General features: G+C 57.4%; 1 protein-coding gene across 1 annotated transcript; it reads left to right on the top strand.

Annotated features, from left to right (window-relative positions):
- Positions 1–452: 452 nt before the first annotated feature.
- SLC4A1 (solute carrier family 4 member 1 (Diego blood group)) lies at positions 453–11,368 on the top strand. The gene is made up of 19 exons (XM_032396614.1): positions 453–525; positions 651–741; positions 1,769–1,848; positions 2,716–2,896; positions 2,999–3,134; positions 3,581–3,704; positions 3,852–3,927; positions 4,092–4,273; positions 4,767–4,977; positions 5,204–5,416; positions 5,595–5,743; positions 5,856–6,050; positions 7,211–7,384; positions 7,843–7,932; positions 8,429–8,595; positions 9,112–9,365; positions 10,354–10,523; positions 10,624–10,800; positions 11,288–11,368. Exons 1-19 carry the CDS (start codon positions 511–513, stop codon positions 11,366–11,368), a joined length of 2,766 nt encoding a protein of 921 aa, XP_032252505.1. The 5' UTR covers positions 453–510.
- The last annotated feature ends 5,076 nt before the right edge of the window (positions 11,369–16,444 follow it).

The raw sequence follows: 16,444 nt of genomic DNA, 5'->3' as shown, positions 1-16,444 counted from the left end.
CCACTCCCAAGGATGCTACAGCCCCATGCCTAGGAGAAAGTAGCTGTTTCTGGGAGAAGGTATGTTGCGAAGACTCTCAGGGGAATTAAGTTCCCTGAAGAAAGAGCAGGTCATGCCCCTGGAGTTGGCTAAGTCCAGGGGATGGACAGGAAAAGAAGCCAGGTGAGGACTGGTGGATGGAAGAAGGAGTTGAATTTGAAGGACACCCCATCCTCTCAAACACCCTTTGACTGATGCCAGCCAAGTTTCCTCTTCCTGCCCCAGCTCTCCCGGCCCCTGTACACCTGCTCTCACCCCACAAATCTAGCTCCTTCCCACCCCCCCAACTTTCTTCCCCTGACCCCACTGCCTCTCAACATCTGGGATCCCCCTTGACTCAAATATAGCCTCCTCTGGGAGGAGGATGCCCTGGGCCTCACTCAGCCTGTGCTCCCCCCTGCAGGGACCCGAGGTGCGGGTTATGCTGGGGGCTTGGATCGCTGTGGACAACTGGACAATCAGGACAGCACCATGGAGGACTGGCAGGTGAGTCTTTCGTGGTGTCTGCCGGGCTCCTATCTGGGGGCTCTGGGAACCCAACCCTGGACTCCTACCTTCGTGGTGGCTCGAGAAGCCCTTCACAGCCCAGCCCTGATGGCCACTTCCTCTAGGAGGATCATGAAGAGGGGCTGGAGGATGCTCTGGAACAGGAGGAGTATGAAGACCCAGATGTCCCTGTGCTTCAGGTGGAAGAGCCAGTAGGTGAGCCCCATCTCTCTCTCTTGCTGGGATGAGCTGCTGAGCCCCAGACAGAGACAGTAAGGGAACTTGTCCTCTCCCTTCTCCACAAATCCCCCCCAAGCCCCAGGGCCAGTTCTCCCACAATCCTGGCTGATTGAAGGATAAACAGAGTTTTGTTTGAAATGATCACAGGAGGGGACTGGGGGGCAGGGGACAGGACTAGTCACCCATGGCCGGGCCCTTTGGTTTGGGACAGGGCAGCCAGGCCCGCCTGCGACAGGGCATGAGCCCACATGCCATCTGTGCCCGTCCCATGCTGACTTCTAGGCCAGGCCCAGGGCCTGTTCTGGGAACATCATTCTGTTTGGGGGCCTAGAGGTCCTGAGAAATGAGGGGCCATGGGGACCCCCAGGGCAGAGAGACATCGGGAAACCTTCCCAGCCCTGCCAAGGTCTCAGTTGGGGAGCCCCAGGTGGGGACCTGTTTACTGTCAATACGACTTAAGTGCTGGCAATTGGTACTGAAGATAAGAGGCCCCTCTGGGAAATGAGAGCTGGGAGTGGGGTGGGGAGTGGGGGGCAATATAAGGCAGACCCCACCCTGGCTCCCAGAGCCCCACTACGAGACAGGGAGAAGTACTGGGCTGGTGGGATTGCTGAGGCAGGGAGGAAGAAGGAAGGGAAGCTGGTCCCAGAAGGTGGCAGGAGAGGGAGGAGATCCAAGGAGAATCCGGCGAATTGCCCTTCAGGACTCTCCACCTTGGAGGTGACCCTCTCTGTCACCACTGAAGATGACTCCCAGGGGTCTTCCCAAGGCTCGGATGGGGCGTGAAAGGGCCAGGCTGGGCCAAGAACAGGCACAGGGAACCACAGACCCTTGAGCAGCAGGGGTGGGGCGGGGCTCGGGCACCCGGGTCCGAGGCAGCAGCAACGGGAAGGAGTGGGGCATCATCTGGGGCAGCTCTCGGAGGCTCACTGTGGGTGGTGCAGGAGGACCCTAAGGGGGGGGATTATCTGGGGGCAACACTAACCTGCCTCCGGGTTTTCAGCTGATTACGCTGAGCCAACAGCCACAGACTACGACACCAGCCCAGGCCCAGACGCCACATCGCGCGCAGCCACCCACGAGGTGAGGACCCCCGGCATCGCCCAATTCTCTTTTCTGTGCTGCCTGGGGCACCCACCCTTGTACCAGGAGAAGGGAGGTGAAGAGGGATAGGCCCAGCTTCAGCATGGGGGAACCCCACAAACAGGCGGAGAAGGAGCTGGCATCCCGGGAAATAGGCAGAAGGGAAGAGGACACCCCTGCTGAGGGGGGAGACCTGGGTCCCTCTTCCACTGAGCAGGGAGCTCCCTGGGCAGAGATACAGTGACTGCCAGAGGTCTGCGCTCCCGCGGCCCTCTGGCCCTGGCCGGGCTGTCAGGGGCTCCTTGGGGAAGCACAGGATTAAATACGTGCCCCTCTGCCCAGGCCCCACGCGTCCCTGCTGGGCATCAGACTGTCTAGCTGGTTAGGAAATTGGATCTGCCCTCAGCTAGGCCCCTGGGAGCGGCCAGCTGGCCCCAAGGAAACCCAAGTGCATGCTGAGCCCACTCAACAGTCTTGGAGGCAGGAGACCCACCCGATGACTCCAAAGGCTTCCTTTTTTTTTTTTTTTTTTTGCCCCTCCCAAGTGTCCGCTCTAGCACCCCTTTTGGTCGAGAGGTTCTCCAAATGCCTCTGAAATGGGGTAAGGGTCTGGTCAGGGATTTGGGGAATAGAGCCAGAGTTGTGGGCTGTACCCGGCCCCCTACTTCCTACCTCGCTTAACACACCCAGGCTGCTTCTCCTGCCAGTCCCCTCTGAGCTCAGGGTCTGCCCTGAGTGCTCCAGGACTCTGGGCCTCCTCCAAACATCTCTCAGAGCCTGCTGAATGCCCACCAAGCCCTGGACTGCCAGTCTCCGCAGGGCGCTGCCCCGGGCCCGAGACACTGATTCAGGCTTGTGGGGCGGCAGGTGTACGTGGAGCTGCAGGAGCTGGTGATGGATGAGAAGAACCAGGAGTTGCGGTGGATGGAGGCAGCGCACTGGGTGCGGCTGGAGGAGAACCTGAGGGAGGACGGGGTCTGGAGCCGCCCGCACCTGTCCTACCTCACCTTCTGGAGCCTCCTGGAGCTGCAGAAAGCCTTTGCCAAGGGTGAGCCCCGCCGGGCCCCTCCCCAAGACCTGCACGTACGGTGCGGTGGCGGGCCGGGGGGCCACCGTCCAGCCGTCCAGCTCAGCCCTCCACCCCTTGCAGGTACCGTCCTCCTGGATCTGCCAGAGACCTCCCTGGCAGGAGTGGCCAACCAGCTGCTGGACGGGTTCATCTACGAGGAGCAGATCCGGCCTGAGGCCCGAGACCTGCTGCTCCGGGTCCTGCTGCTCCGGCACAGGTGCCCCTGCCCGCCAGGACCTGGACTCCACAGCCCAAGGGCCCGCCTCCCCGGCCCATGGCCCCGAGCTCTCCCTGGAGGCCCAGGGGGCCCCTCCCCCCCCAGACCAGGGCCCACGTTTCTTCCACGATGGCTCCTGCCTCTGACACCCCTTGAGGGGAGGCCGTGTCTCCGTGTTCAGATGTGGGGGCTACTGGTCCTCAGGAGGGCAGGCTCTCAAGGCCCTTCCCTCCATCCGACCTGGCCCCACCCGGTCATTCCAGACGGAGACCACCCACTCGCATCCACAACACCCTGCCAAAGGAGGCTGACTGTCCTTTTGCCCCAGGGTCCCTCCAGTCTGCTCAGTGGGAAGCGCTACTTGATCCCCCCCCCATGGGTCTCCGAGCTACTAACAGCCCGGCCCGAACAGCTTACTCAGCCCGTGTCCCCTGTGTGTTCCGCAGCCATGCCGGAGACCTGGAGGCCCTGGAGGGTGTGAAGCCCACGGTTCTGACGCGTTCCGGGAACCCCTCACAGCCTCTGCTCTCCCAGCACCCCTCGTTAGAGACGGAGATCTTCTGTGAACAGGTGAGGCCGTACTAGGGCTGTGGGGAGAGCCAGGAAGCGACCCACCTGAACAGGGTTAGAAACAGAGTGGTTAGGGAAGGAGGGGGCTGGATGCTCGGAGTGGCCAGGGGACTCCCCTCACTGGCCTCCTTCCAACGGGGACAGGAGGGCACAGAAGGGCATTCCCCGTCTGGAATTCTAGAGAAGATTCCCCCAGATTCGGAGGCCACCCTGGTGCTCGTGGGTAAGAGCTGGGGCCTCCACCCCAACCCCCCCACCCCCACCCCCACCCCCCACACTATACCTCCTGTCCCGGCCCAGCCTCCCTCTCCCCTCTCCCGAAGCATGGGCCCAGCAGCACCCCCTCAGCCTGGCCCGACCGCCTCCCGCCGCCCCTTCCCCTCGCAGGCCGAGCAGAGTTCCTGGAGCGCCCGGTGCTGGGCTTCGTGCGGCTGCGGGAGGCCACGGAGCTGGAGGCTGTGCGGCTCCCCGTGCTTGTACGCTTCCTCTTTGTGCTGCTGGGACCCGAGGCCCCCAACGTCGACTACACCCAGCTCGGTCGGGCGGCGGCCACCCTCATGTCCGAGAGGGTGAGGAAGGGCTGGGGAGGGGTGGGGGGAGCCTGAGGGCTGGGTGGCAGCTGAGGTCACTCCCTGGACGGGCCTGGCTCACCGGAGCTGTGCTAGACTGGCACGTTCCGTCTCACCCTGCTGCTTCTAGCCTGTCTGGCCAGGGGCAGGTGGTCTGGCCTGGCCCTGCCTGATCGGGCCTTGTCTAGGGCCACTCTGACCTGGGTCCACCCAGTTAGGTCTGGCCTCATCTGGCCTACTCTAGTTCCAGCTGGTCTGCTCTAAGCTACCCCGTTTGCTTTAGTGCTTTCTCCTTTCCCCACTCAAGGCCCTGTCTGCCTCCCCAAAACCCTTTTGTGGTGGGCATGGAAGTGAGGGGGGCAGCAGGGCAAGCAGTTCCTAGCAAGAAGGAGCCGGGAGAGAGGGTTGTGGTTCCCGGAGGCCGTGGATGTGGACTCTTGGGTCCTTTCATCTAGCGGGTCCCGGCAGCCCTGACCCTCTCTCTGGCCCCCAGGTGTTCCGCACAGATGCCTACCTGGCTCAGAGCAAGGCGGAGCTGGTCCGCAACCTGGAGGGCTTCCTGGACTGCAGCCTGGTGCTGCCTCCCTGCGAAGCCCCCTCCGAGCAGGCCCTGCTCAGTCTGGTGCCCGTGCAGAAGGAGCTGCTGAGGAGGCGTTACCTGCTCAGCCCCGCCAAGCCCGAGCCCCGCTTCTACAAGGGTCTGGGTACCTGCCCCGCAGCCCCCACAGACCCTCAGAGACCCCAGCACGGCCCTGCGAGCCCCTGCCTCCCCTCCTCCCATCCAACACCCGGGTGTCCCCTCTCTCTGTCCTCATGCCTCCCAGCCTCCACGGCCACCCAGTTCCCATCAGAAGATTCTCCCCGCGATTCCTCTCTCCCCACGCCTCCTCCCGTGACCCCCTGTGATCATGGTCCTGTCCTTGACTACAGATTTGTATGGGGGCCCAGGGGCCCCTGCTGGGCCAGACGACCCTCTGCGGCGGACAGGCCTGCTCTTTGGGGGCCTGGTGCGTGACATCCGGCGCCGCTACCCCCACTATTTGAGTGACATCACAGACGCGTTCAGCCCCCAGGTCCTGGCTGCTGTCATCTTCATCTACTTTGCTGCCTTGTCACCTGCCATCACCTTCGGTGGCCTCCTGGGTCAGTGCCTCTGCATGACTCCCTAACCTTCACCTCTGACCCTTTGGCCTCTGTGTCGGCCCTGCCTTCTGACCCAATGGGACAGTCTGGACCCCTACCATAGCCTGCCCGTGCAATGCTCTATTAGAGCCTGGAAACGACCTCTTGACCTTGACCACCCTGTAACTTCTACCCACAGGAGAAAAGACCCAGAACCAGATGGGGGTGTCGGAGCTGCTCATCTCCACTGCGGTGCAGGGCATTCTCTTCGCCCTGCTCGCGGCTCAGCCCCTGCTTGTGGTTGGCTTCTCAGGACCCCTGCTCGTGTTTGAAGAAGCCTTTTTCTTGGTAGCTCTGTTCTGGCCCCACTCGGACCCTGTAACCGGCCCTGGCCCCACCTGCCTGATGCACGGTGCCTGGGCCCACCTGCCTGACCCAGGCCTCTCTGACCCCCTTGCAGTTCTGCACTAAACACAACCTGGAGTACATCGTGGGCCGCGTGTGGATCGGCTTCTGGCTGGTCCTGTTCGTGGTGCTCATAGTGGCCTTCGAGGGCAGTTTCCTGGTCCGCTTCATCTCCCGCTACACCCAAGAGATCTTCTCCTTCCTCATCTCCCTCATCTTCATCTATGAGACCTTCGTCAAGCTGATCAAGGTGGGGGCCGTGGCAGTGCGGACGCACGTGTGTGTGCGACTCTGTGCACAAACGATGTGGCCGTGCGTGTCATTGCACATGTGTCCTTATGGCACGTGTGTGGCCGTGTCTTCATCGTGCGTGGCTGTGACCACATTCACGTGGACACCCCAGCTGCCTCTGGGCCGGTACTCTGGCCATGACCGCGCAGAGCGCCTGTGCCCAAGGGCGGGGGCGTGGCGCCTCCGTGTGCGCATGTCCCGGTCACAACCGCGCCCAGAGTGACCACAGGCGAGTGTGTGTGCGAGACTGAACACGGGAAAGTGCGTTCATGGAGGGGCAGCAGGGGTCCCAGAGGCTCTGCTGCCCCCCCGCCCCCTTTGGCACTCACCCTCAAGAAGCACGGGGCCTGCGGGTGGAGCACCCTGCCTCCTCAGCTCCAGCACCTTCAACTATGCCTACCTGGACATCTGCGTTGGATATGCAGGGAGGGCGGACGCCGCATGTCTGCCTCTGATTCTGTTGGTTGGTGGGGCTTGCTGTTTCCAAGTCTTTGAAGCCCTTTTTAGGACCCTCGTTGGCACTTCTTTTTTTTTTTTTTTTTTTAAGATTTTCTTTATTTATTTGACAGAGAGAGAGACAGCGAGAGAGGGAACACAAGCAGGGGGAGTGGGAGAGGGAGAAGCAGGCTTCCCGCAGAGCAGGGAGCCCGATGCGGGGCTCGATCCCAGGACCCTGGGATCATGACCTGAGCCGAAGGCAGGCGCTTAACGACTGAGCCACCCAGGCACCCCATCCTTGGCACTTCTTTCCTGCCCACCCGCCTTATGTCTCTGAGACCCTGCGTGCTCACATGCACATGTATACTCATTGCCACCGTGGCCTGCCCCACCCAAGCTGAGCCTGGTCTCCACTCCTGAAAACCAAGCTTGTGAATCCCATTGTCCCTCTGTTACCCTGTCGGTTGAGGAAGAAGATAAGAGGATGGATGCATGCATGATGGATGGATGCATGGATAGATAGATAGATAGATAGATGATGGACAGATTGATGGATGGATGGTGGGTGGTTGGATGATGGATGAATGGATGGTGGATGATGGATGGATGAATGGATGGATAGATGATGGACAGATTGATAGATGAATGAGAAGAATAGGATGCCTTGGTTTTCTGCTGCAGATCTTCCAGGACCATCCACTTCAGAAGCATTATGACCACAATGTGACGGTGGTGCCCAAACCTCAGGGTCCCCTGCCCAACACAGCCCTCCTCTCCCTTGTGCTCATGGCTGGCACCTTCTTCTTCGCCATGATGCTGCGAAAGTTCAAGAACAGCTCCTACTTCCCTGGTGTGGTCAGTACATTCTCCCCCCACAGCCCTGCTCTTGCCTTCACTGTCCTGTCCCAGTCCAAAGCACTCTTCCAGGTTCCTCAATGCCATTAGCTCTCCTTCTTACCCTAGATTCCCATTCCCCATTCCAAGCCTCCCTGAACCCCTCCTCACTTAGGCTTTCACTCTTCAGGCAAGCCCATCTCTCCTTCTCAGCCTACCCAGGCTGAGAACCTAGTGGGGAGCCAGGGACAGTTCTTAGAAAGGGGTGGAGAAGCTGTGGGGCCGGCAGTGGGGCTGGGCCAGGGAAAGAAGAAAGGAGGCAGGTACCTTGAGGTGCAGGACAAGGCATTAGATGTTGATGGGTCCCCTGGGAAGAGCAAGGCCCCCCTGCATGAAGAGACGGCAGGAGTGGGGGCAAGTGGGAGGCAGGAGGTGGGGAAACAACTGGGCGCTGACTGGGTTTTTCCACCTGCCCTTAGCTGCGACGGGTCATTGGGGACTTCGGGGTCCCCATCTCCATTCTGATCATGGTCATGGTGGATTTCTTCATCGAGGACACCTACACCCAGGTGACACTCTCCTCCTACTGTCAGCTGATTCTCCCAGTATGCCCCCTCCCAAGAACAGCTTTCCCAAACATGAAGCCAACTAGAACTCCCCTTACTTACTCATCCCTGCCTCCCCCGAGAGCCCCAAGTTCTTCCCACAGCCCTACAGGACCCCTCTGGCTGAAGCAAGGGCCTGGGTCAAATTGCCTTTTTACTCCTTAACCCAGGGCAGTAGGAAAGAATCTGCTTTGGAGCCAGGCAGATCTGATTATGTATCTCAGGTCTGCCACCAAATAGCTGTGTGATGCAAGGCAAACGGCACAACCTCTCTGATCCTGTTTCCTCATCTATAAAGTGGGGAATGAGAAGATGTATGTAAAGGGCTTAGTGCAGTGACTGGGTACAAAGTAGGTGCTCAGTATAAGTAAGTTCCCAAGTGCCCAGGACCCTGGCTCTCCCTGCCTCCCTTCCCCCATTCCCCTGCCCCAGTGTTCTCACCAGAATCCCCCTCCCACAGAAACTCAGTGTGCCTAAAGGCCTCTCAGTGTCCAACTCCTCAGCCCGGGGCTGGGTCATCCACCCACTGGGCATATATGCGCATTTCCCCATCTGGATGATGTTTGCCTCCGCCCTGCCTGCCATGCTGGTCTTCATCCTCATCTTCCTTGAGTCCCAGATCACCACGTAAGAGCCAGGGGCAGAGCTGGGCCCGGGAGGGTCTGGGGCAGGGAAAGGGACAGGCTCCAGGCAGCCATGACCGCAAGGACTGAGTGCTAGTCTTAGTCGAACCTGGGGCCCTCCTCATGAGCAGGAGTGATGGATGGGCAGGGGCAGGGGCAGGTTCTGTGGGACCTGACAGGGTATAATTTGGGGAGGCCTTTTTAAGAAAAAGAATACAAAATGAGAACTGCAAAATGAGGTGGCGTACCTCAGAAGGGACCTTTACCAGCTCAGCTTCATTGGCTTCAGCGTAAATCTACCTGTGGACGTTCTAGGGGATATCTTGAAATCCTTCTACTCTTAGAGTCTGGATTCTCCAGAGAGGGTGGGAGGGAGGGGTGCAAGGAACTCCAAGGGAGAGGAACACAGCAGGGTAAACTAAGATACAGAGGGACCCAAGTATGGAGAAGGAGGGAGGGGGCAAAGAGGGTGGGGGCGAGGGAGACCACTGCTTACCCCTGACCTCCCACACCCCCCAAGGCTGATTATCAGCAAACCAGAGCGCAGGATGATCAAGGGCTCTGGCTTCCACCTGGACCTGCTGCTGGTCATAGGCATGGGCGGTGTGGCTGCCCTCTTTGGGATGCCCTGGCTCAGTGCCACCACTGTTCGTTCTGTCACCCACGCCAACGCGCTCACTGTCATGGGCAAGGCCAGCGCCCCAGGGGCTGCAGCCCGGATTCAGGAGGTCAAGGAGCAGCGGATCAGTGGGCTCCTGGTTGCTGTGCTCGTGGGTGAGTAAGGGTTGGCCACACTCTCTGGCATCTGGCCTTGCTTCTGGCCCCCAGCCTCTGCCTCTTAGGATCCAGGGCCTTCTGAAGCCCTGCCCACCCTTTCGTAGCCGGCTCTCCCCACATACCCCCTGCCCATGTCTCCCCAGGGTCCTTTGTTCATATGAGGGAATTCTGGAGGAAATGCCCAAGGCCCAAGCACGGAGATAGACATCTGAGCAGGGGAGGAAGTGGGCGAGGGGAAGGGGGGCTCCATACGGAGGCCTTCTCTAGATAGGACCCGGTATTCGAGCTTTATCCAACATAAGCTTAGTGAACAGTGGGTTCCAGCCCTGCTCTGCTGCTGACTCAGTATCCCTCCTCATCCTGGGCCTCAGTTTCTCTGTGCCATTAGTGGGTTCATTAGATGCCCCTGCGGTCTCTCTAGCTTGGCTGCTCTGTAACTGATGCCAAGGGCAGAGCTCCGAGCATAATATGGGGTGGGAGAGGAGAAGACAGAGGATCACTGGGGTCGATCCAAGTTCTGGAGCAGCTGAGAGTCCAGCCGGGCTCAGTGTGGGCTGCGCCATGGTCACTGATGGAGTCGCCAGGGAAGTTTCTTAAAGGAGGAGAAGTTGGTGTTAGCTGGAGAAGGGTTAGGGTTTGGATAGGTGGAGGGGGACGGAGGCATTCTGGGCTGGGGTGATAGAAAAGTTGGGCTTCTCTGACCTCTGTGAACCCCTGAGGCTAAAGGAATAGGCTTTGATGTCCTGCAGGCAGGAGTTTGACTCCCTGATCTGCCACTTAGTAGCTGTGTGGCCTCAGGCAAGTTGCTTCACCTCTCTGAATCTGTTTCCTCATCTGCAAAATGGGGTAATACCTATTAAGAGGATCCACAGAAAGGGCTTCATATGGTACCTGTGGTTTCATTCCCCAGCCCCTGATGCTGTCAGCCCTCTGGGCCCCCACCCCCCCGGCCCCCAGGGCTAAGAGTTCGTGGTTCTCCCTGCAGGCCTGTCCATCCTCATGGGGCCCATCCTGTCCCGCATCCCCCTGGCTGTGCTGTTTGGCATCTTCCTCTACATGGGGGTCACGTCCCTCAGCGGCATCCAGCTCTTTGACCGCGTCTTGCTTCTGTTCAAGCCATCCAAGTACCACCCAGATGTGCCCTACGTCAAACGGGTACAGAGCCCTCCTGGCTGCCCAGCCCCGAGTGGGGGGGGGGGGGGGGGTTGCCGGGCCCCAGGGCGGGGCAGGCAGTAACCCCCACCTCCACCTGCAGGTGAAGACCTGGCGCATGCACTTGTTCACGATCATCCAGATCATCTGCCTGGCAGGGCTGTGGACGGTGAAGACCTTCCCCAGCACCTCGCTGTCCCTGCCCTTCGTCCTTATCCTCACGGTGCCTCTGCGCCGCCTCCTGCTGCCGCTCATCTTCAGGACGCTGGAGCTCCAGTGTGTGCGTGGCTGCTCCCCACCCTTACCCTGCGGACCTGGGGCAGGAGGGAGGGCAAAGGAAGGGCAGAGGCAGGAGGCCCGGACCCCAGAGCATGGGGGCAGGGAGGGGTTAAGAAGCGCGCAGGGTGTGTTCCCCGTGAGCTGTCCTGACCGTGGAGCAACTCAGCCTGTGGTTTTCTGAGTCATTTTGGAATTCTCCCACGGTGTGAGAGTTGCCGTGGGGCTACCCTGGCGAAGGGGTGTCCTGCCCACCCTCTGTAGGCCCTCCCCTGCCGGGGCGCCACATCCCCAGGGGCCCCTCACGCTTTGGAAACAACTCATCCAGACCAAACCTAGGCGTTGAGAGGGCAGGACATGACTTGTCCAAGGTCCAGTGAGAGCCAGGCCGTCTCCTCATTCCAGAGGTGCTCTCAGTACTGGGGGGAGGGCTCATCTGCCCCAGCCCGCCCCGGAAGCTCACCCTCTCTCCTTCCTATTCTACCCTCCAGCTGGATGCTGACGATGCCAAGCCGACCTTCGATGAAGAGGAGGGTCGGGATGAATACAACGAGGTGACCATGCCCGTGTGAGGGGAAGGCATGGGCCTCCGAACTCCCTCCTCCCTCCCACTTCCCCACTCTCCCAGGAAAAGCAGAAGTTCACGGGTATCTCATGGACTCTCAGATTCCTCCTGGGGTAGCAACTGGAGCCCCGGGGTTGTGGGTGGGGGATGGAAGGGGTGTCTAGAAACCCTTCCATGAGGGGTAAACCAGCTTTTATGGCTGGAGATGGTCAGTAGGGTCTACGTTGGGGAATTCACTGTGCAGTCTCTCCTGCCACCACACTGCCACGTGGGGCTCCCAAGCTGGAGGACTTAGATCTGAGCCAACCTCTTCACAGCGAAGACAGGGGCAGGAGCAAGGGAGGTAGAGGGGGTGGGGTTCAAGTTCCTGCATGCTGTGTGACCTTGTCAAGTCCCTTGACTTCTCCAGCCTCTGCTTCCTCTTCTGTAAAATGGGTATATTTATAATAATACCCACATTACAGGATGGTTACTGAGGACCAAAGATAAATGTGAAAAAGGGGCCTTGTCAACTCTGAAAGGACTATCATATGGTAGTCATCATTCTTCTTCCCGCCGGCCCAAGGTCACACAGCTCCTGAGCCTTACAGCTGGGATCTGAACCAGGTCTCCTGACTCCGAGGCCAGAGCCCTATGCTCTACCTCAGTCACCCACCTTCCCATGCTTAGAGATGTCCCTGCTGACTCCCCACCTCCCCCTCTCTGTTCCTAGCCCCATCCCGGGGACCCTCTTCTCTGGGGCAGAGGGAGGTGTCCTGGTGAGGGCAAAGTGCAGGTGAGGATACAATCAAGGCTGGGACTCAGGACTCCAAAGTGCTCACTCCCTCCTCCCATTCACGCATTCATTCATTCCACAAACATTTATGGAGGGCCCCCGGACCCCGCAGATACAGAGGCAACTGAGACGAGACGCTGCCATGGGGCAGGGTGGGGGGGTGGGGGGCAATGCACAGTCTGTTCTAGATTTGGATGGGGGGGGTGGGAGGAAACGGGGCGGGGGAAGGGAGGGAGGTTTGTAATTTATTGATTGTATTTTCTAAGAGCTCTCATTGTACTCTGGCTTCACACAAACACCCAGGCCTCTAGTTTGAGACGCGCTGTCCACGATCTCACCCCAGCTGAATCTTGGGGAGAACCCAGATTTGATCAACTGGGGTAAAGGCCAGTGGGCTCTGCAGAGTATGGGCATAATCTATTTTTTTACAAAACAAAAATATAAAAAAGAGCTGAAAGAACTGGAAGTGGTGAGAATTGGTTGAAACGGAGAACCAGGGGCTGGGGGCCCCTGACGGGAGGCTCTCAGGTGCAGCCCTGAAGGCTGAGAGCCGCCTCTCACCACTTCACCGTCCTATGCCTCAGATTCCTCATCAGGAAAGTGGGGACGATAATGGTACCTACCTTGTAGGATTGTTGTAAGGATAAAATGAGACAGTAAAGCGCATGCTTAGCACAGCCTGACCTCAGGCCTCAGAGGAAGCGCTCTGTAAACGTTAGCTGCTGGTGTGGTTATCCTCACTGGGATGCCGCCCCAACCCCCCCCACCCCCACTCCTTGAGCACTGCTAAGGAAAGTGGAAAGACCACTCTGCTATCACCCTTCCCCTTGATGCTTGGTTATAGGTTTTGCCAATAAACACGTCTGTGGTGGAGTGATTGTCTTGTTGGCCTTTCCCTCCCAGAGCCGGAGGGGGGGAGCTAAGGGGTCTTGGTTGGACCGGGTGGACGTGGCATGCATGGTGGGGAGCTGGTGCCAGAGTTGTGACTGGGGTGGGGGAAGGGAGAGCCAGGCTGGGGGGTGGTAGTGGCTCTGGGGGCTGGGCCAGAACTGGGGGCCCGGAGTCCTGGGGTGGAGAGGGCCAGCCGCCAGTGAGAGGGTGGGAGAGCGAGGGAGGACCCGTTTACGCTCCAGACATCCTTCTTCAGAATAAGCAAGATCCCTGTGCTGTGGGCCCCACGTCCCTTTGGGCTGGTCAGCGCCTTCACCAGCACTCATCACGCCGGGCAGCGCCTCTGAGGGGGACCACCAGGGAGGGAATGCGGTTTGCCCTCCGTTACAAAGGAGCAGCACCTCACCACCAGCCTTTCCACGAGCCCTCACTCTGGTCCCCATGGAGGACCAGCTGCTTCCAGCAATTCTAGGGGGCTGCTGAGCCCAGGGGTCACTCAGCCCTGAAGAGGAGGCTGCCAGAACCTAACCCCCCCCACCCTTCTCAGCCTTCCAGCAAGAGGTCAGTGCAGGCCTGGGCCGCCTGGTTCCTTCCCTGCATCTATATTTACTTGCTGCCTATCCCCAGCTGACCCCTCCTGGGCTGCCCAGGGCAGCCGCCCAAGGGCCAGAGAGCCACCTTGGCCCCAGGGAGAGCAGTCCCGGCTGTCCACTCCTACGTGCAGCAGCTTCATGTCCCCGCAGCAGCTGGCCTGTCCCCGGGGCTTGCCAGAACCTCATTGGCCACCTTGACCCGGGAAGGCATTAGGGAAGTGTGAAGGCTGCAGAATTCAATCCCATCGACTTCCTGCCTGTCCTGAGGCCTTCCTCCCCTTGCATTTCCTGCCCGCCCCCACAGATGCCCTGACCCACTCTCTCCACCCCCCTGCATTTCCTCTGAGAGCTGTCCTTCTGCCCCACTCCCACCCCCCAATACATACACACTCCCTCAAAATCTCTGCAGTTTTAAATCCTGCTCACTCATTCAACCCCATTTTTTAAAAGATGTATTTATTTGAGAGAGAGAGAGAGAGAGCAGGCAAGCACACATGAGCCAGGGAAAGGTCAGAGGGAGAATGAGAGAATCTCAGGCAGACTCCCCACTGAGCACGGAGGAGCCGACAAGGGGTTTGATCCCAAGACCCTGAGATCACGACCTGAGCTGAAATCAAGGGTCCAGATGCTTGGGCGCCTGGGTGGCTCAGTTGGTTAAGTGACTGCCTCCGGCTCAGGTCATGATCCTGGAGTCCCAGGATCGAGTCCCATGTCGGGCTCCCCGCTCGGTGGGGAGTCTGCTTCTCCCTCTGACCCTTTCCCCTCTCATGCTCTCTCTCACTCTCTCTCTCTCCAATAAATAAATAAAATCTTAAAAAAAAAAAAAAAAAAGAGTCCGGATGCTTAACCGACTGAGCCACCCAGGTGCCCCTTGTTCAACCCCTTATTGAAGACTACATCACTGTGAATTGGTTGCTGGAATGAGGTCCACACTTTTGTGTGAGCACAAAGTATAACCCCACTCCAGGTAAGGGAATAATTCAACAGAATCTAAAAGCTCTATACCTGAAGATATTCTTTTTTATATCTTTTTTTTTTTTTTTTTTTAATTTAGGTAAACCCTACTCCACACATGGGGCTCGAACTCAGGACCTGAGATCAAGAGTTGCATGCTCCACCAACTGAGCTGACCCCTATACCTGAAGATATTCTTTACAGGACTGTCTGTGGAAGCAAAAAACTAGGAAGAGGCCAAATACTAAGTAAGAGGAGAGTGGTAAATTACAGTAAATCACTCTACCTCAATATAATAGACCACTAGGGTGGGTCCTACAAATAATAATGATGAGGGTCACCTGGCTGGCTCAGTCAGTAGAGCATTGGACTCTGGATCTTGAGGTTGTTGGTTGGAGCCCCACATTGGGCATAGAGATTACTTAGAAAACAAACAAATAATAATGATGATGAAGAAGCTGTTGGATCAGCTTGGTGTAATCACATGATCCTGGGTCTCCGAGGTCAATGAGTTTGGAATTCTAGCTTTGTGATTTAGTAGGAGATGGACAGACAACCCATTTCTGAGCTCAGTTTTCTGCATCTGTAAGATGGAGGTAATGATACTTCACAGTATTACTGAGAGGATAAATCGAAATCATATACCTCGAGGTCCTAGCCCAGTGCTAGCATTTAGTAAGCAAAATGTTTATTCTTGTTTCTTAAGCAAGGCATGAAGTACTGTGACCCTCAAGGTGACAGCCTCCCACCAACAGATGTGCACAGGAATGAAGCTTAGAGGCTTAGACAGGAGAAATGAAAATGCCGCCGTGGTAGAGTTATAGGGGATATCGATTTTTCCCCTCCTGCGTCTGGACCCCTGGTGCGAAGGGTTAAATCCATCATCCTCAATTCAGGGTAGATTACCATTGACCATTCTTCTTTCTTCCTTTTTTAAGATTGATTTATTTATTTGAGAGAGAGAAAGAGAGTGGGGGCAGGGGGGAGGGGGAGAGGGAGAGAGAGAATCTTACGCAGATTCCACACTGAGCGCTGAGCCCGACAGGGGACTCGATCTCACGACACTGAGATGGTGATCTGAGCCAAAGCCAAGAGTCAGATGCTGTACCACCCAGGCGCTCCTGACCATTCTCCTTTCTTTCCTTCTTTCCTTCCTTCCCTTTTGTCTCCATCCCCTGCTCCTCTTTTACTCTCCCTCCATAGGCAACTACTCTAAAAAGTTGAACACGTATCTTTTTGTGTGGGCACGTTCTTGAAAAGATGTCATTGATATTGTTTTACATTTTATTATGGAATTTTTAATACATACACAATAATAGACACAAGACTTAGCAAATCCACTCCTGGATTTGTTTATCTCCCAGACTCAAAAATTTTCAAGACTTTGTCTTGAGGGCGCCTGGGTAGCTCAGTCAGTTAAGCATCTGCCTTCGGCTCAGGTTATGATCCCAGGGTCCTGGGATCGAGTCCCTCATTGGGGTCCCTGCTCAGTGGAGAGCCTGCTTCTCCCTCTGCCCCCCGCCCCGGCTCATGCTCACTCACTCTCTCAAAAATAAATAAACAAAATCTTTTTTAAAAAAGACTTTATCTTGAAATCTTGCCTACATCTTTGCCTAAAGTACGTTTCTTTCACCTTTCTCTTTTTTCCTTTTGCTGAACTAAATACTTTAAAATGAACTTCACACATCGTGCCATTTCACCCTATACTCTTCAGCTATGCATCCTCCCACCAACACTGAACATTTTCTTATCAACTGCAGCACCACTATCACATCCAAGAAAATGAGCAATAATCTAATATCCAATCTATAATAAATTTCTCAAGATGCCTCTTTGCAATTGGTTGGTCTTGTGCATGTGTGTGTTTCTA

The sequence above is a fragment of the Phoca vitulina genome, unplaced genomic scaffold (genome assembly GCF_004348235.1).
Source record: "Phoca vitulina isolate PV1807 unplaced genomic scaffold, GSC_HSeal_1.0 scaffold92, whole genome shotgun sequence".
Classification (NCBI taxonomy): Eukaryota; Metazoa; Chordata; class Mammalia; order Carnivora; family Phocidae; genus Phoca; species Phoca vitulina.
This window is presented reverse-complemented; position numbering and strand designations above follow the sequence as displayed.

Excerpts from the sequence above, each read along its gene's own strand:
- SLC4A1 (XM_032396614.1), top strand. Across the intron at positions 3,135-3,580 it reads GTCCTGCTGCTCCGGCACAG|CCATGCCGGAGACCTGGAGG; the intron begins GTGCCCCTGCCC and ends TGTGTTCCGCAG. Across the intron at positions 7,933-8,428 it reads TCGAGGACACCTACACCCAG|AAACTCAGTGTGCCTAAAGG; the intron begins GTGACACTCTCC and ends CCCCTCCCACAG.